This window comes from Corythoichthys intestinalis, chromosome 5, assembly GCF_030265065.1.
Source record: "Corythoichthys intestinalis isolate RoL2023-P3 chromosome 5, ASM3026506v1, whole genome shotgun sequence".
Taxonomy (NCBI): Eukaryota; Metazoa; Chordata; class Actinopteri; order Syngnathiformes; family Syngnathidae; genus Corythoichthys; species Corythoichthys intestinalis.
In genome coordinates this window covers 15,352,018-15,372,437 of record NC_080399.1, presented here as the reverse complement: position 1 = coordinate 15,372,437, position 20,420 = coordinate 15,352,018, and the positions used below count along the sequence as shown (strand labels likewise).

At 40.3% G+C, this 20,420-nt stretch overlaps 1 protein-coding gene across 2 annotated transcripts in view; it reads right to left on the bottom strand.

The window, feature by feature from the left end:
• Positions 1-20,420, bottom strand: part of peak1 (pseudopodium-enriched atypical kinase 1) — a 152,791-nt gene that overhangs the window by 27,317 nt on the left and 105,054 nt on the right. For both annotated transcript variants that reach the window (XM_057836089.1, XM_057836090.1), the window contains 2 exons: positions 10,893-14,304; positions 301-527 (listed from right to left, as the gene is read on the bottom strand). In XM_057836089.1, the coding sequence (XP_057692072.1) occupies positions 301-527; positions 10,893-14,188 (3,523 nt within the window). In that variant the 5' untranslated portion in view covers positions 14,189-14,304. The remainder of the gene's footprint in view (positions 1-300; positions 528-10,892; positions 14,305-20,420) is intronic.

Sequence of the window (20,420 nt, the reverse complement as noted above, 5' to 3'; positions counted from 1 at the left end):
TCTAGCGGCATGAGTTGAACATGATATTTGCTCTCGGTCCGTTCCTCATTGCGTCCTGAAGACCGCGCTGACTGTGTTTTAGTTCTGCTTTACCTGGTATAATTCAATAATTGGAATTTGGATGTTTGTGAATCGTTCTCGAATCTTCCACGGCCGAATCGCGAATAATCTAGGAAGCCGAAATTTTGCACGCCTCTATTTACTACTAGGATTAAAATGTGTTCTAACTAGTTACATGCGTTGGTAATAAGATAATTCACAGACACAATATCAGCGTAATCATCCAAATCTCATGCTTACCAAGGTTACTGTAGGTGGCACTGCACTGGCTGGAAGCAGGCGAGTGTGAGTGATGAGACTGATTCCCGTCATCCTCTGGCTCTCCGAGGCTAGCGCTACGTTCGCTGGCCGAGGTAACCTGGTTGGCGCGAGCCTCTACGTTGTCCCCAAACACCAGGCCCAGATTCACACTGGCAGGGAGAGGGGTGACGCTGGGCACCAAATTGTTGGCACTTACTGGTACCTGGCTACAGTTTAAAGAGAAAGGGATGACATGGTTAGGAAAGGACATGTTGGTGGGATTATGTTTTTGTTTACTATTCCCTATCGTGGCGTCATTCATTTAGCGATAAGGGCAAAAATAGGTGTAAAGATTTATAATTGATGTGATTATTACTTGTCAACAGTGATGTGAGGATTCATCAAATGTCAAACTAATGCCCCTTTCAGACTTCTATCCGGTAAATTCCTGTGTAAGGTGATGCAGGATTTACTCGTGTCATGGCTTGTCATGGGGAGATATCCTGGGAATAACCCGGGTTGAACACGATCAGATTTTTCCCGCGTTGGCAACTCTGTGCTCTCTGTGTAGGAATGGCGGGGGATGGGATTTTATAACTCGGACATTGTGTCAATTTTTGGACGGCAACAAAATAAACCACACATTTACAAAGATAGACAATGGACTGTCACTTTCTCGGCTCAACGATCCAGTAGCAGTTTAATTTTGTCATGTTTCCTTTTTAATTTTGCTATTATCAGTTTGCAATGTTGATAATTGGGATGTTTGTTTACCGTTTTTCGTCCTACTGCGAGAAAGAGGAAATGACAATCGGCCCGCCACGATATTTACGTCATCAGCCTTCGCGCTGTGACCCAGGAATTCAACGCCTGCTTTCACACATGCCGCGTCCCGGGTAAGTCACGGACATTATACTAGAACGCGACCTGATAAATTTCCGCGTAATCTCTTTGTCAGTCGACCCGGTATATTGCTTTCACACATAAGGGCTACCCGTTTAAATCCTTAATACCTGAACACCATTTAAATCCCGGGATTTAAATGGTGTTCAGGTATGTGTGAAAGGGGCTTCAGAGAAATGTAGTGACTGATATCAGTTCCATAAATTCCAGCCGTCACATTTTCTCAAGTTTTGCAATTGAGCTGACGATCGGCCAGCCATGATATTTTTGTCATCAGCCCTCACGCTGTGACACGGGAATTCAACGCCTGCTTTCACACATGCCGCGTCCCGGGTAAGTCCCGGACATTATACGGAAAGGGAAACTGCTTTCACACACAAGGGCCATCCGTTTAAATCCCGGGATTTACTCTGTGTTCAGGTATTTGTAAAGGGTTAATGTAGTGACTGATATAGTGCTGCAACGATTATTCGATTAACTCGAGTATTCGATTAGAAAAATAGATTCGAATTAAATTTTGCTGCTTCGAGTATGCGTTTAATTAAAGTGGCGTTATAATGGTTTGTTTTTAAAGTTTTTGCATTTAGCTTTATTGATTTGGGTGGATACACTGCCCTCTAGTCTGCCTCATTTCATATGGCTTAATCCAGCTGCTCCCTGTTAAGACCAACATAAGATAAGTTTTTGTTTGAACTAAAGTTTTTTTAATGCATTCGTAATTTAGTCTATAGGTATATTTAGCTGTTTTTTGTGGGAATATGTGAGTGAACCATTTATTAAGAGCATTCTAAAAAAAAAAAAAAAAAAAAAAAAAAACGTTTTCCAGCATTTAAGCTACCGGACTTTTGCTATGTAAATTATCCAATTGTTCTTTTGTTGTTTATAGATCCTCACTTACTGGTATTCACTTTTATACAGTTTGAGTTTCAGCTCAGGTATTTTAATTTTTGATGTTCCTTATCCGATTACTCGATTATTCGAACTAATTACTTAATCGATTAATCGACTACTAAAATAATCGACAGCTGCAGACTGATATCGGATCCATAAATTCCAACAGTCACATTTTCTCAAGTTTTGCACTTTGGTGAATCCTTATCAGCTCTAGGATCCATTTTTGATCATATTAGTGAATAATTAACTTAAATTGAGACCGACTTTAAACAAAAAAAACAAAAAGAAAGAAAGCGGTCAGAGGTCAGGTCATAAGTGCATGAAAGTAGTCACTGGTGAGACATTTTGAATTATCTAAAATCAAATGAGTCATCCTCAAATGGAGACGGTTTGATTATTTGGCCCGTATGACTAATAAATGACACCGTCACAAGAAAAAGTCCCTGGCCTGCACAAGCAGTATTCTGTACGTTATTGTACCGTTGTTTTTGTCATCAAATCAAATGCTATGTCTCTGTTGACAAGATGTAAATCAATAACTAAAACGTTACGGCACTGCAAAACTTGAATACTGGAGACAGTTATCATAAAAAAAAAGTGGAAGCTAAATGTTAAACAACAAAAGTAAAATGGGACTGTAAAGCATTAACCGAACATGCACTTGTAGTTAGAAAAAAACCAAACAGATTTACAAACAAAAACATATTCTATACTTCATACATGCTACAAAAACTAACCTGTAATAGCAAAACAAACCCTGAGTCACAATTAGCTTTTAAATACTGAATTTAAAGAGGAAAACCACAAATCCCGTACAGTAAGCTTGTGTGACCCAAACAATGAATGCAGAGTGAAGATCAAATATACACCTGGAGGGACCTTGACATAAGAAATACCTTTATAGCAGCTACATGTTTCAGGGTCAGGATCTGACTTGTTGAGACAGCATAAAAAAATACTCCGTTTCACTTTTCGCTTTCTCTCCCCAAGCGTTTGGAAAACAAATAATCTTGTGTTTTATATCAAAATCTAAGCTATCTTTTCTTAACTCCACAAGATAATAGACACAGTATAAACAGAGATAAGGTTTTGTTTGTTTCTTACCCACTGTACTGGCTTACACAGCTTCCCATCTGTGAATCTTGACTACGACGCAGAGATGAATTCACATTATGAAGAGAGAAGTAGCTGGCCTACCATGAAGATATTTTTTGCGTGTATTTCCCTTGTTTTCCTCTCCGACTTCTCTGTTCCTACCTGCCTAAGGTGGTGTGTGCTTGCTAGTGCTGAAGATCACGCCCACTGTGAGCCAATAAAACAGCCTCAGTCAGGGAAAAAAAAAAAAAATAGCCCAGTTAACCCTTATGTTCCAAGAAAGTGGTCTGTAGCGTGACCTGTGTGACTGATTGATGACTGACTGTTATCACCATTGAACTAGTTTGTTTACCCAGTGCCAGCACAACTTTTTACCAAGCTATGTAATATGGCCGGTAGAGCTGGAAATCTTTGGGCACCTAACGATTTGATTACGATTCAGAGGCTCCGATTCGATTATAAAACGATTATTGATGCACCCCACTCCTTTTTTTTTTAAATAAATGTTTTGTACATTAGTTGTTCAAAAATCCTCTCAGGCTAAACCAAACTACTATTTCAGTATCAACTTAACATATAAGAGTAAACAAATATACAAAAATAACAGTAAATAAAATACTCCAGTCCCCATTCTGTATCAGCAGCTTTAAACTACATTCAATTAATTTATTGTTGTGAATCAACTGTTAGAGTTGTTAAAGTTGCTCCCGTTATTCCATAATTTCCCTGCTGTCTACTTTTGACATGTCAAAGTTTTAAAACTGTTTCATCATTTAAAGTTATTTATTTATTTATTATCATTATATTTATATTTATTATATTATGATTATTTATATTTAAAGACAATATTTTGCCGATTTAGGAGTCTTTTAGATAAAAAGTTAATTAGATTCGCTACAACAGAGCCTTCTAGAGAAGTGTACTGCTTTAAGATGGCGGCTGTTTACTAACGCCGGCAAGTCCGTCATTTCGCATCCCTGTTCAATAATACATGTTCTAACACCGCCGTCGTCTGTCATTTTGCATGTAGTTCTACATATATATGATTACTGTAGCCGTTTGTTTGTAGCAACTAGCAACCGGGCGTTGTTTGTAGCGGCTGTCGGCCGCAGTCAGGTATAACAGTTTTTTTTTATCTAGCGGCATGAGTTGAACATGATATTTACTCTCGGTCCGCTCCTCATTGCGTCCCAAAGACCGCGGTTTTACTTCCGCTTTACCTGGTATAATTCAAGAATCTGAATTTGAAAGTTTATTAATCGGTCTCGAATCTTCCACGGCCGAATCGGAATAATCTAAGAATCGGAAATTTCGCACGCCTCTAATGGCCGGAATGTGTTACAATTTGAAAGTGACGCGAGGAAATTTGAATAAGGCGCACAGTAGGCATTGTTTCTAAAATAAAACCCCAAATTTTAGGTCCATGGATGTAAACTTTATTTAACCTTTAAAATCACAGAAGAATTTTGTTTTCACATTCCACAAGCTTAGTTTGTCTGCACTTAATCAAATTTTATCCCAGACTATGGAAACAGAAACATCTACAAAGACGATAACCTATAAATCCTGGAATATCTCTGTGACACAGAAATGAGAGAGCATTCCAAGTAAATGACTGACTTGGGCATTCATAGCATATGTGGCAGAATGCAGGCTCACAAAGAAAATGTAAATAAATAAACTGAACTAGACCAGTGTTAAGTGCTTATACATGCTGTTTTTGTATGATCATTCAAATAAAGTGATTCTGATCAGAGTTTAGTTTTCCACGCCATTAGAAAGAAAAAGGATCCTTCGTTAGTATCTAAAGCAGGGGTGCCCAAGTCCGGTTCTCGAGAGCCCCTATTTGGCTTGTTTTCCATGTCTTCCTCCTTTAACACACCTGAATCAAATGATTAGCTCATCAGCAAGTGCTGCAGGAGCCTAACAATGATCCTGATTATTTGATTCAGGTGTGTTGGAGGAGGGAGACATGGAAAACAAGCTGGATAGGGACTCTCGAGGACCAGACTTGGGCACCCCTGATCTAAAGTGTTTTGTTAATGGCGTACCGCACGCATGCTATTTTTAGACCGTGACGTCGCATCGTAAAGCGGAAGTAAAGCCGAAGTGGGACAGTATAGACCCGCCCTCGCATAGAAACAACATAATTTGTGCTACTTTTCGCCGGTAATCTTTCAAAAACGAACATGCCGATCACGCATTGCTTTTTTGGAACTTGTAGAAATGACTCGAGACATTACGACACATGAAGGATGTTTTCTTCATACGCTTCCGGAAACCAAAAACTCAGGACGAAAAAATGTGAAGACTGAATCAACTTGCGTGGACTTTAACACCAGCTCGGTGAATCCATTCACATTTCATATGCAGTAAACATTTTGTTGGGTTGGCATGGTCTTTCAGAGGACAAAGAGGTAAGCCATTTTTATATTTTTAACTTATTTTTTTAGCGTAACGTTGTGCCTTACTGCTTCTGTCTGACAATGAATGACCTGAAAAGAATTACCATGGTATCTGACTGCCACTGTTACCGTTTCTGTTATTTTTATATATAAAAAAAACAACTTTAGTAAGGGAGAAGTGTAAATAAATTATAGAATTAAGATTTGTTATCAATGAAAAAAATTAAAAGTGTTTGTTGGGTGTCACTGAGTAGCATTTGCGATCGCTACACAAAGCTAACTAAATTACCCCCAAGAACGTTCAGAGACGTAGGACAACCAGAGGATATAAAAGAAAGACGGGGCTGATGGTAAAGGATAGCTTGTTGAAACAGGACAATGTCATTGTCAGTCGCGTCGATAAAAAAGCTAAGGCTATGCTTAGGTCGGCTCGTTTTTTTTGTCTTTTTCAGCCTCCGACACTCAAGCCATCTCTTTAACTGAACATTTTTATGTTCTTCCACATCTTTGCCAGTGAATTTGGCACCAGGCACATCATTTTCGGAGAGAATTGGTAGGTTTAGCTCTGTAAACATCTCCTTCGTACACGATTTCCATTCATTTCCTATTAGGGACAAACGGTGGCTTGTCCCTACTTAGCAACAGTAGCTAATGTCATGAATACTAATGAGCAGAAGTGACGTGTTGCTTGCGGTACGCCATTACGATTTAAATACAGGTAATTCCCTGGTTACGACATACCCGACTTTTTCCGATATCGACTTTACGACGCCGGAGACCTGATTTTTTTTTTTTTTTTTTTTTTTAAATAATGTTGACTTTTGTTTTTAGGTTTAGCTCTGTAAAAATCTCCTTCGTACACGATTTCCATTCATTTCCTATTACGGACAAATGGTGGCTTGTCCCTACTTAGCAACAGTAGCTAATGTCATGAATATTAATGAGCAGAAGTGACGTGTTGCTTGCGGTACGCCATTACGATTTAAATACAGGTAATCCCCTGGTTACGACATACCCGACTTTTTCCGATATCGACTTTACGACGCCGGAGATTTGATTTTTTTTGTTTTTTTTTGTTTTTAAATAATGTTGACTTTTGTTTTGTGATGTATGCTTGTACCTTGGCACAGTAAGCGTAGAGAAGGTAGTACTAATGGCACGCGAGTAAAAGCACATGTACAGTGGTATGAAAAAGTATCTGAACCTTTTTGGAATTTCTCACTTTTCTGCATAAAATCACTGTCAATGTGATTTGATCATTGTCAAAATCGCACAGATGAAAAAACTTGTCTGCTTTAACTAAAACCACCCGAACATGTATACGTTTTCGTATTTTAATGAGGATAGCATGCAAACAATGGCAGAAGGGGGGAAAAAGGAGTAAACGGAACCTCTGCCTAAGGAGAGCAATTGAAACCATTTTTTAACTAAACAATTTAAGACAAGTGTGTGCCCAATCAATGATGACTGGTTTAAAGCTGCCCTGCCCACTATAAAACACACACCTGGTAAGAAATGTCTTGATGAGAAGCATTGTCTGATGTGCATCATGGCTCAGTCAAAAGAGCTGTCTGAAGACCTGTGATCAAGGATTGTTGATTTGTATAAAGCTGGGGAAGCATACTGAACCATCTCTAAAGTCTGGATGTTCATCAATCAACAGTCAGAGAAGTTGTCTACAAATAGAGAGAGGTTGGCACTGTTGCTTCTCTCCCAAAGAGTGGCCGTCCACCAAAGATGACGCCAAGAGTTAAGCGCAGAATACTCAGAGAGGTAAAAAAGAATCCTAGGGTGTCTGCTAAAGACTTACAGAAATCACTGGCACAGTCCAATATCTCTATGCACACATCAACTATATGTAAAACTAGGGTGTTCATGGGAGGACTCCACGCAGGAAGCCACTGCTGTCTAAAAAAACCAAAACATTGTTGCTCGTTTAATGTTTGCAAAAAGGCACTTGGACACCCCACAGAAGTTTGGGGCAAAATATTTTGTGGACTGATGAAACCAAAGGTGAAATATTTGGGAGTAACACACAACGTCATGTGTGGAGTAAAAATGGAACAGCTCACCAACATCAACACCTCATCCCCACCGTGAAGTATGGTGGAGGGAGCATCATGATTTGGGGCTGTTTTGCTGCCTCAGGGCCTGGACAACATAAATTCATTAATGGAAGAATGAATCTAAAAGTTTATCAGGATGTTTTGCAGGAAAACCTGAGGCCGTCTGTCAGACAGTTGAAGCTAAAAAGAGGATGGATGCTGCAACAAGACAATGATCCAAAACACAGAAGTGAATCAACTTCAGAATGGTTTCAGAAGAAAAAATACACGCACTGGAGTGGCGAAGTCAAAGTCCAGACTTGAACCCCACTGCATGGCATGATCTAAAGACAGCGATTCATGCCAAACATCCCAGGAATCTGACTGAAATTTTGTAGAGAAGAATGGCCCAAGATAGTCCTGATCGATGTGCCAGACTGATCTGCAGCTGCAGGAAGCATCTGGTTGAAGTAATTGCTGCCAAAGAGGGGCCACAAAATATCAAATGTGATGGTTCACTTACTTATTTTTCACCCTTCTGTCATTGCTTGCATACTATCCTCATTAAAATATGAAAACCGATAAATGTTAGGGTGGTTTTAGTTAAAGCAGACACTTTTTTTATCTGTGTGATTTTGACAAAGATCAGTTCACATTTGATGGTGATTTTATGTAAGAATGTGATAAATTCCAAAAGGTTCAGATACTTTTTTATACCACTGTACACACGAAGAAGAACGTATTTGCACACATGAAGAAGCGCGCATAGGTATGCGCACACACGAGGAAGAGCGCATTTGTTCCAACGAAAAGGTCGCGCAGCCGAGTGAGAAAGAGAAGGGAAAGCCTGCAAATCTGCGCGCACATTTGTTGCTTGTGAAGCATCCACGGAGCCAACACCTGTATATAACATCTTTTTGTACTGGTTTTGTGCGTTTTCAATTGTGGTCGATTACTTAGGGCGAGTTTATGTGATTGTTTTTGATGATGTGCGGACACTAGTGCTGCAACGATTAATCGATTAACTCGAGTATTCGATTAGAAAAAAAAATTGAATTAAATTTGGCTGTTTCGAGTATTCGTTTAATTAAAGTGGCGTTGTAGTGGTTTGTTTTGAAAGTGTTTGCATTTAGTTTTATTGATTTGGGTGGATACACGGCCCTCTATTATTTCACATGGCTGAGTCCATCTGCTCCCTGTTAAGACCAACATAAGCTAAGTTTTTGTTTGAGCTAATGTTTTTTTAATGCATTAGTAATTTAATTTATTGGTATGTTTAGACTTTTTTTGTGGGAATATGTGTCTGAACCATTTGTTAAGAGCATTGTAAAAAAAATATTAGCATTTTATGGCATTTAAGCTAACGGACTTTTGCAATGTAAGTTGGCCAACTGTCCGTTGTATACAGATCCTCATTTATTAATTAATTTTTTTATACCATTTGAGGCTCAGCTCAACAATTTTAATTTTTATGTTCCTTATCCGATTGCTCGATTATTCGAGCTAAATAGTTAATCGATTAATCGACTACTAAAATAATCGATAGCTGCAGCCGTAGCAGACACTAACTAATACATGCTAATCGTTTGTGTGCATTGTTATTCTTGTATCAGCAGCCAGTTATAAATGCAAATTTGAATTGCTGTGTATGTGTGTGAAAGTGTTTATGTCATGAGCAGCTGAATAAAGTCAGCAAACCATGAGGCCGTCTGTCATCGTCATTTCGGAGCTTAGCTCGCTGTCTAGCAGTACAATGACGTAAGATACATGTTTTTGGATAGTTATTTTGAGATTATTTTGAGGTATCCAGGGGTACTTAACGGGTATTATAATACTAAGGGGCTGTGGGATATTAATAGAACCGTTATGTGGCAAGATAACAAATATTAATAAAGTTAACAATAAAATAAATCACATTCATGAGCAATTATCGAAAATAGATTGAAAATTACGAACATTTCCGAAAGTATTCCGGAAACAGCCGAATGGGGCGGAGACGTCACAACTAGGAAACAAAAGGTCAAGGCAGATGCCATCATTGTTTATCGACGAGAGAGTTGTGTTCGTGTTTTATCAAAAAATCGCTAAAATGGTTCAAACCTGTCATGCTATGTGGTGTATAAATAGCCATTTGTCGCAATGAGTTCCAGGACGCGAGAAAAAGAGCTGGACTACGCAGACAATGAGTAAAGTTCGTCCGTGCTAAGAAGGCCAATTTTGCAGACCCAGTCTCCGGCGAACTGTGGACAAATGAAATCGTGTTTCGCTAAGAAACTGCTGCTGAAAGCAGATGCGGTGCCCACCATACACACGTATGTCCCGAGATATCAAGAAAGAGGACGATGGCTGGCTCTGATGAGAACACCCCACCACCCCAGGCTTAGCAAAGGAGCGGAGCAGCCAAGCTCGAAATGGCCAGAGTGAGTACTCTTTTATAATAAAAAACATATCACGCATTGGATATAGGACTGGACACATGTATAAATTATCGCTCGTAAAATATATAGAACAAATCCTCTAATCCCATTCATATTTGTGTCTGTTGGCAGAGCGACAACCTATGATAGCACAATAAATGACAATTATTCTATACATTATTTTGCGGTCACGGTGTATCAGCTTCACAAAAAGAAATGCAAAACAAACCATTCGGTGTTTCCCACACGATCTGTTGCCGGTGTTTCATCAGTGTGATTGCTCCCCTCAATGATCCTTTCATTAGGCTGCATTGGCTTTGGGCTCAAATTGATGACCCAAAACACCAAAGAAAGGTTCATAACTCTCCTCGTCACCACGAGAAGAACGTTCGTTACGTCGGATTCGTCGCTGCAACTGGAAACAAAATTGTCCGCCATCATCACCGCCATTCAGTACTAAGCACTGAGCCGGTTGTTTCCTTGTTGTGACGTCACGCACACAATATGCTAGATTTCCGGGATTTCGGGCGCCGGTCGTTTTAGCTTGACAAACGATCAAATTTCTATCATTTTCTTGGTGTTGCGATGTGTGTAATTACACAAAGTGGCATGATATGAATCCAAAAGGCATGCGTTTATGGATAAATATGATGGAATATTAGCATTTCCCCAGGTGTTGTAATACCCTTTAAAAGGTTAATTCCGATTTACGCGGAAATTCGGGTTGCGTCGCCAGCGTAGGAACGTAACTCTTTCGTAACCCAGGGACTATCTGTAGTACGGCAATATGTACTATATGTAGGTGTTCAAGTAAAAAAAGTTGCAATTCTTACCTAACGTCGTTGACAGGAACGTCAGTGACCTCTGGTACTGATGGTTGATGCTCAGGGCTCAAAGGTCTGGACTTCTCACCATCACTTGCTGTTAATATTGCAGTCTCTTTACATTCTTCTACTTGTAGCTCTGCTCCCCCACTTGCGGTGCATCCACTTTCCATTTTATAGGTAAACACAATGGTTGGTTTCTGTGAGGGATCCTCAGGTTTTGCTTCCGAGAACCAGTGTCGCTGCTGTACTGGTGGGGGTGGAAGCATGTGAATGACAGTTCCATCCAGCCCGACCAGCTTGCCCTTTTCCTTCTCTCTCTCCACCTTCTCTTTCTGCTCATCCTCATCTTTCCGCCGACGAAAAAAACTCTTAAATGAGATCCATCGTTTGGGTTTTGCACTCTCTGATTGATTACGCTTCCCTTCACCATTCAGACGGGCTTCACCTTCGCTTGAGCGCACAGGAGAACTGGAAGCAGAGCTCTTTGTCCAGTTGTTGAAATGTCTCTGGAGGATGTTTGATGCATGATAAGGGGAAGATGTAGACCTGGGAGGAGGGAAAGGGGCATTAGGCTCTGACCGGCTTGTGGAAAGAGGTACGGCAGCAGAGGCACTCTGAGATTTTGACAGAACTTTTGAGAGGGTATCTTTTATAGGCTTGGAAACTATTGCATCATTTGTAGAAAACAGCGACTTTGGCCGTGTAAGGGTCTCCTTTATGGCATCGGGTGGAAGGGCGTAAAGTTCCTCAGAACTGAAGGTTTTGTCATTGGCAGACGGTGACTCTGGAGGAGACTGGGGTGGCTGGATTGAAGCTACAATTTGTGAGAGAACAGCACTGGCATCCACTTGATGGTTCAATCCAGACAATGAAGAGGAAGACTGTTCTGTATGATTATCCTTACTGAAATTGGCCGTTACTGTAATGACAGTGGGACTACTTTTTTCAGCAAGAAAGGGGTGTGAATTTAGTGATGTAGTGGGAGAAAGAGCCACAGCTGGAGAGCTCAACACAGTGCTAGTCACAGTGCTCGGGTCTGTAGTGGTTCTAGGTTGCAAAATGGGCGCTTTAACTGCTCCTTCACACGAAGCTTTCGTTTCATCCAAAGATGCTCTCTCAGATGTGCCTCTGCCAGAGAGGGTTTTATCTGTCGAGGTTGACTGGACACTCTCGGAGGACCCAATCTCTTCGTAAGTATGGCTGGCCACTCTACTACCGACCGCTTTCGCCTGTGTCAACTCCCCATGAAGTCCCAAGAAGCTCTTATACACAGCTAAATTGTCGTAAGCACTGGGATTGATAACTATTGGTACCTTGACAGCATTCTTGGAGCTGCGGGCATATGCTGGCTCATCTCGTATAATAATAGGAAATGGCGGCATGCCTGCATTATTGAAACTGTTGAATTTAATCTCTGATAAATTGGGGGATTTCACCGGTACAGTTCGGGAAGAAGACAGCCCAGCAACCGGTGATGTAGGAGCTGACTTGTGACTGAAATGTTGAGAAGGTATAGACTGGCCTGCTGTGTTACCATTCCCCAAATCCACTTTGGAGATCTTTTGACGAGGACTTGTGCTCGATGTCCAAACTTCTTGGTAACGCATACTTCCTAATTTTTTTCTCGATGCATTTGAATGGACCACAGATGTGGGTGATGTTGGTAGAACAGATGCCGGAGACAGTGGCTGACTCACAGAGGTGCTACAAAATGATTTTGGACTCGAGGGCATCGGCTGTTTTTTGTGCTTCTGGGTAGAACCTGCTAAATGTTCATCTTGTTTGGTCATGGAAGCTGATACATCGACAACAGTATAAGGTTTACAAATAAGTGATTTTTCCAAATTTACAACACGGTAAGGCTTTGCTTGCTCCTCTGTGGGACTGAAACTGATAGTAACTGGTTGGCCAGGAAGGGCCTGGGGCATGGACGCTGATTGATCCTGATCATCCAGTCGGATAGCCAGAACGGCCTTGTGCGTTTCTGTAACTTTGATTGGACTCAGCGCTCTGTGAACAGGCTCTTTTTTCACAGGAGAAGTCCAGGGAATAGGGGATTTGACACATGCGGGGGATTGCAATCCGTTTTGATGAGCACACGACACACTGCTCTCAGAGCTCGATGTAGTCTGAGAATCTTCTGGTAGAGACGAAGATGATCCTGGAGAAATTGTAGACTCTGAATTGGTAAGGAAACCACTACCTTGACAGTCATTAGACCCGTAATGTGGAATAACTCCAGTGGAATTCATGGAGGGGTACCCATTCAAAATTTCATCATAGCTATCATCATAGTCCACTGCACAAATCCGTTGTAAAGAACGATTGCGGAGAGGAACTGTATTCCACTTTTTGCTTGCAGCAAAGGGCACGGGGGACAAGGTGGCAGCACGAAAATTTGCAAACCGTGGCTGGCCTCTCATACGGATCTCCATAGCAAGTAACTCTTCATCACTTTCATCCCAGCTTTCACGCTCATCATCTCTCTCAGACTCTTCATCCTCATCTTCCTCCTCTTCCTCATCGTCTTCCCCTTCACTTGAAAATTCGGGGTAGCAAAAGCGACCACCCTCTGTGCTGATTATCTCTGTGCTATCACTCAGAGATACCCGTTTTTGACTAGTATTACCATCACCACTAATGCAACTTCCCATAGCCAAACAGCCTGTAGCTGGAAGGCCTCTTTCTAATGACCTTTGGTATGAGCTACTGATTCGTCCCCAAAATAAGTCTTTTGAGACTGGCGTTAGGCTAGGACCAGGGCCTAATCCAGCAATCTCTTTTAAGACATCGGTCAGTCCACTGTTGTTATTTCCACTCGGGGTCCTTGGACTAAGTTGCTCATAACCCTCAATTTCATCCTCACCTTCATTGTTATTGCTTGTACCACTGGTCCTTCTACAGTTTACCCCATTGCGGTTCCAGACCATAAAAGCTGAAGTTTTGCCTGGCTCCAAAACAGATGGTGGACTTTGCAAATTGTCATTTGAACTCGACCCTATTGAAGAGCATGGCAGCATCATAGTGGGTTTAACAGCGATGGTTGGCTTTTTTGCCACTGGTGGACGGAAGTGTCCTGAACGGGCAGTCGCACTCCCAGGCCTATGGGAGTTGTTGGCAAGGTTCGAGTTGGTTCTGGTCACAGCATGGGGGGGATTTTGTTGTTGAGATGTTGGAAGTCTGCGCTCAGGTCGAGGCTTCTCTCCACTACTCTGAGTGCAGTGCAGACTCTTTGGCTTAAAGCAGTTCTTGCACTCGCCTGGTTTCCACACATGTTCAGTGAATGTGCTGCAGGCAGACATGTCTGCTGATCCAAACAGTTTGCCTTTAGTCAATGGACAGGGAACCCCTCCATTAAGACGCTGACTACAGGAATCAACTGTAGGTCAATAGTTGAACCTGTTGGGGGTATTTAGACCTGCAACAGAAACAGAAGGGAAACGTACAGTTAAGCTTTTTATGTTTGTTGTCAAAAATGAAAACACAGACAACAATAACAGGCTTGGTCACGCTTAAAAATGATTCTGTATGAGAAAAAGAAATTGATTGAAAGAGGTAGTGCTACATTGTCCCCAATAGATGGCAAGCTTTCTCTACTTCTATCCTGAGGGAAAGCAATCAGACTCACCCAACTACATATAGAGGACATCAAAATTAAGAAGAAGTAATGGACAGAGGTTAACAGGAATAGGTGTGTTTTGGTTATATTAATCAGGCAGTTATTGCAATTATTATTGTACTGTACAGATATCGTCTTTGAATCGTAATTAAAATACCATAGGATGACTAATTCCATCATCAGTTCTCTTGCTCAATTTACAGCGACGTAAATGATTAGAACCCTTGACTATATGATGATGTGAACTACAATAAGCTATTGAAAAAAAGACTAACCTAAAAAGGGGAAATCATTTATATACCAAGTGTGGAATGCTCACACTTCTCAATCTGGATATCTTTCAAAATCCTCCAACCGTCAGCATGTCAGTGATACTGTATATTCACACAACCTTGGCAGAGCAAAGCAAAGCATCAATTGCTCGTATCCTGTCAGTGCTATATCAGTAAAAATTAGGTAGGATGGTTGAGAAATACAAGTGGTGATCATTCCCTCTTTCATCCATAACAATCCTAAAACAGTACTATAACAGTTAAGTGCCCCAACTCATGGCCATCAGCCAAAAGATTTGACTGCTATTCTTGTGCTCCTTTCATTATGTAACAATATATTATGCAACATAATTGACTTGTGATGAATTATGGCAGAGAAGAGTCATTTCAAAACAGAATTCAATTACAGTAGGGATGTCTTACATAAGTAGAAAATAGCAATTTAGGATGAAATACAAAAACTCTGACGCATGTTTGTTAAGACTGTTGGCCAAAGTATTGGCACACCTGCAATTCTGCCAGATAATGCTCATTTTCTCCCAGAAAATGATTGCAATTACAAATGCTTTGGTAGTAATATATTCATTTATTTTGCTTGCAATGAAAAAAAACACAAAAGAGAATAAGAATTTTTTTCTTCATTCATTATTAGAGATGTCCCAATCGAGCGGATGCCGATCGATCGGGTCCGATCACGTCATTTTCAAAGTATCGGAATCAGCAATAAAATATCAGACATGCCTTTTTTAAATAGATATATATTTTTTAATTAAATCGTTTTCTAATGGTATTTAACGTTACAGACATAATATGTTACACTCATCCAGAGTCTTTAGTTTAGGCTTAAGGTAGGGTTATCAAATTTATCCCGTTAACTGCAGTAATTAATTTTTTAAATTTTTTATCACATTAAAATAATTAACGCAATTAACGCATGCGCTGCACGACCCACTCACGCATTGTCGCGTTCAATCTGTAATGGCGCCATTTTACGTATACATAGAGCAAAAAGGCAGCGTAAAATGAGTAGAGTGAATTTTGGCAGCCTTTGGAGCCTGTTTTTAATTGGCTAAAGCCTTACAATCCCTCTCCCTACGATTAGTATTATTGTGGGAAGCAATGTGGGGAAGAAAGGTAGTAATTGATATTTTTCTTAACACCCTATGTTATTTCCCAACGCAGAGAAGATATATCAATTGGGACCACTACGCACAGTCATGGTTGCACTTTCCATCATGCATTTGGGCAGAACAGTTAAATGGCTACAGTATCATTTACTGAAAGCTCAACAAATACACTAGATGGCAATATTTAGTCACAATATACAAAGTCACATTTATCCTTTAAGAATTACAAGTCTTTCTATCCGTGGATCCCTCTCACAGAAAGAATGTTAATAATGTAAATGCCATCTTGAGGATTTATTGTCATAATAAACAAATACAGTACTTATGTACTGTATGTTGAATGTATATATTCGTCCGAGTTTTCATTTTTTCTTAATGCATTGCCAAAATGTATATGATCGGAAAAAATTATCGGGAATGATTGGAAATGAATCGGGAGCAAAAAAAACAAAAAAAGCAATTGGATCGGGAAATATCGGGATCTGCAGATACTCAAACTAAAACGATCGGGATCGGATCGGGAGCAAAAACACATGATCGGAACAACCCTAGTCATTATCATTTTACACAAAACTCCAAAAAAGGGCCGGACAAACGTATTGGCACCCTTTGAAAAATCATGTGATGCTTCTCTAATTTGTGTAATTAACAGCACTGCGGCACATAACAGGTGGTGGCAATAACTAAATCACACTTGCAGCCAGGTAAAATGGATTAAAGTTGACTCAACCTCTGTCCTGTGTCCTTGTGTGTACCACACTGAGCGTGGAGAAAAGAGAGAAGACCAAAGAACACTGTCTGAGGACTTGAGAAGCAAAATTGTGAGGAAGCATGGGCAATCTCAATGCTACAAGTCCATCTCAAAAGACCTGAATGTTCCTGTGTCTACCGTGCGCAGTGTCATCAATAAATGTAAAGCCCATGGCACTGTGGCTAACCTCCTTAGATGTGGACAGAAAAGAAAAATTGACGAGACATTTCAACGAAAGATTGTGCAGATGGTGTATAAAGAACCTCGACTAACATCCAAACAGGTTCAAGCTGTCCTGCAGTACAAGGGTACAACAGTATCAACCCATACTATCCGTCGGCTTCTGAATCTAAAGCGACTCTATGGTAGGATTCCCAGGAAGTAGGTGTGGGAACCTCTTCGTACCTTACGATACGACATGCAATATAAAGCTCACGATAACGATGATCTGGCGATATGGCGATACAACGATTATCGATAAATTGGTCAGGAAATCATTCTAGGATTTTCTACAAATAACTAATAAACGGAAAAACAAGCTTCTGCTGTGATTTGGAATGAGTTTATCACTAGTAGATGTCCAATCCATTTGAACTTCAAACTGATTTTAAGTCTATGGCCGTCAGTGGCAGACAATGCCAGGCAATGAGTAATTTTGGGCCATTTAAGGTCATTTACCTGTTGATTTTCAGTTACTTCCTGTTGATTTTGGGGTATTTTATGGGTCACTTGCTGTTTATTTTGCGTTACAGAACAGGAAGTGACCTGGGAATCACCCAAATGAATAGGCAGTGACTCAAACTCACCAGGAAAAGACCTTTTAAATGCCCTAAAATGAAAAGCAAGTGACTTGTAAATGCCCCAAAAATCAGATCGAATGACTGTGAATGCTCTGGTTTTGAATGAACGAACTTTCCCAGTCTAAATGGATTGGGCGTCGAGCACCGTCATTGCAGCCTTAAGAGTTAACTGAGACTATTATGATGAAAGATTTTGGTAGCAACTTGTTCGTTCATTTTTATTTTTATTTTTATTTTAGACATTGACACCTTTTTAAAACAATATCTCGATTCTTGGCAGGAGCATATCGATAACCTTTTGGGATACAAAGTATCATGATATATCACCATTTCGATATTTTGTCACACCCCTACCAGGACGACCCCACTTCTGACCCAAAGACATAAAAAAGCAAGGCTGGAATTTGCCAAAACATACCCGAGAAAGCCAAAAATGTTTTGGAAAAATGTTCTCTGGTCAGATTATACAAAAGTAGAAATTTTTGGGAAAAGGCATCAACATAAACTTTACAGGGAAAAAAATGAGGCTTTCAAAGAAAACAACACGGTCCCCACAGCCAAACATAGCGGGGGTTCCCTTTTGGGGTTGCTTTGCTGCCTCTGGCACTGGACTGCTTGACCGTATGCATGACATTATGAAGTCTGAAGACTGTTAACAAATTTTGCAGGATAATGTAGGGCCCAGTGTAAGAAAGCTGGGTCTCCCTCAGAGGTCATGGGTCTTCCAGCAGGACAATGACCCAAAACACACTTCAAAAAGCACTAGAAAATGGTTTGAGAGAAAGCACTGGAGATTTCTAAAGTGGCCAGCAATCCTGAACCCCATAGAACACCTGTGGAGAGATCTGAAAATGGAAGTTTGGAGAAGGCACCCTTCAAATCTCTGAGACCTGGAGCAGTTGGCCAAAGAAGAATGGTCTAAAATTCCAGCAGAGCATTATAAGAAACTCATTGATGGATACCGGAAGTGGTTGTTCGCAGTTATTTTGTCTAAAGGTTTTGCTACCAAGTATTAGGCTGAGGGTGCCAATACTTTTGTCCAGCCCATTTTTTGGGGAGTTTTGTGTAAAATGATAATGATTTAATTTTTTTTTTCATTCTTGTTTGTGTTTTTTCATTGCAAGCAAAATAAATGAAGATAGTACTACCAATGCATTTGTAATTGCAATCATTTTCTGGGAGAAATTGAGCATCATCTGACAGAATTGCGCGGGTGCCAATACCTTAGGCCAGCAGTGTATGTAGTTGGGTTTTACACCTTAAGAAGCTCATACTGATGTTGTCTGTCACTTGGTGTGGTTGTGATTTGAAGTTGAAAATTTCCTCAAATTGAAAAAAAAAATGATTAAAAAATGTGAACACAATGATTATAAGTTTCAGAACATCTTTACTTAACATTAGTACTGATATATTAAACAGAAAGAATATTGCATATTTACTGTTATGGCAAAGAAACTATCTGAAATTCATTTTGATAAACTATGAACATTGGCGAAGCGAGTGTGCCTTAAACTCTGCTTCTCTAAATTATTCATTTTTTCTAATTCTCTTGATTACAGGTAGACCACACGGGAAAAAAAAAAAGACTTAAAGAGGTCATGTCAGGGATGCCTCGTTGCATTAGCTACACTGATTTAAATCTGCCAACACTAGCAGGGCCTGACTCTCCTCATCCGTGGTTTAAGAATTTTTCCTTATTTATCGAGATGCCTCTTTATCGTTTTCAAAAATGATACCAACTTCTTTCTGATGCTCGTCTTCTCCCTTCAGGCAGCAGCAGATCTTTCACGATCCCTCTCTATCTCCATCTCATTGTCCCGTCCCACACATGAGTTTTCACATTTCATGGAGACAGTGTTTTCTTCAGGCTCTCGCTCACTTTTTACTCCCTCTGCAATGTGTAAATGTGTCCCTTCTGTCCCTGTTTTTCCTAATAGTGCTGTATTTCAAAGGCAACCGTCTTAGCTGTAAGGCAGACATATTTATATCAGCATAAGGGCGTTAATGCTCACGTATTTATGAGAACAAATGGAATGGGTGGATTTTTTAAAATGTCTTTAAGAAAAGACAATTATAAATATAGACTTCTTAATAGGACTAGCTGTTAAAGATCTCTAATATTCAGCACATCAATCGAGCATTGGAGATTTCTTTGTTGTTGTGGAATTTGGCAATGATCATGTGGTGCCACCAGCGCACCACATTCTCAGTTGCTTGCCCCAGACATCATTGGCTATTTACAACAAGACATCCTCTGCCGAGGATGGCCCGCAACAGGATGATCAGACCCGGGGTGTATGGTGTGTAGTGTTGGGCACGTTTCTTTAAAAAAAAATACATTTGTTATAGTTACTCACTACTTTTTCAAAAAAGTAACTGAGTTAGTAACTGAATTACTCTATAGTAAAAGTAACTACTCACCAGGGGAAGTAACTATTTCCGTAACTTTAAAAAGAAGTTGTTCTATGCCAAAGAATGTGAAATTTTCTGAGCAGTATTCGAGTCAGTTAAATAGAGAAGAACAGACAGGTAGTTGTGTTCTAGAACCTTGTAATATTTATTCCACCTCACCAGCAACAGATTTATCCTACACTTGAAGTGCAACAAAAATAAACAGATTTGAATTGCTTACCACAGATGTCGACAAAAGCTTTGCCCCGGGACATAAATTACACTTTACATGCACATTCTTTCCTTTAACTTCGACCAACTTGAAATAGTGTTTATATCTCCACCTCGTAAAGGACAAATTTTCCTCTGAATGCTCTGCCATCATATCCCTCTGCATCTGTTTTGCGTGTGTGTGTTTGCCGCACGCGCTGTTCCGGTTTGTGTGTGAAAATACCGGCTCTGGAGTATGTGCGCTATTAGGCTCGAGTGTTTAAGTCACAGAATGGGGGATCACGTGAGATTTGACTACAACGCAGCCATATTGGAAGCAGGTCTGGCTCGCGGGACAACTTTA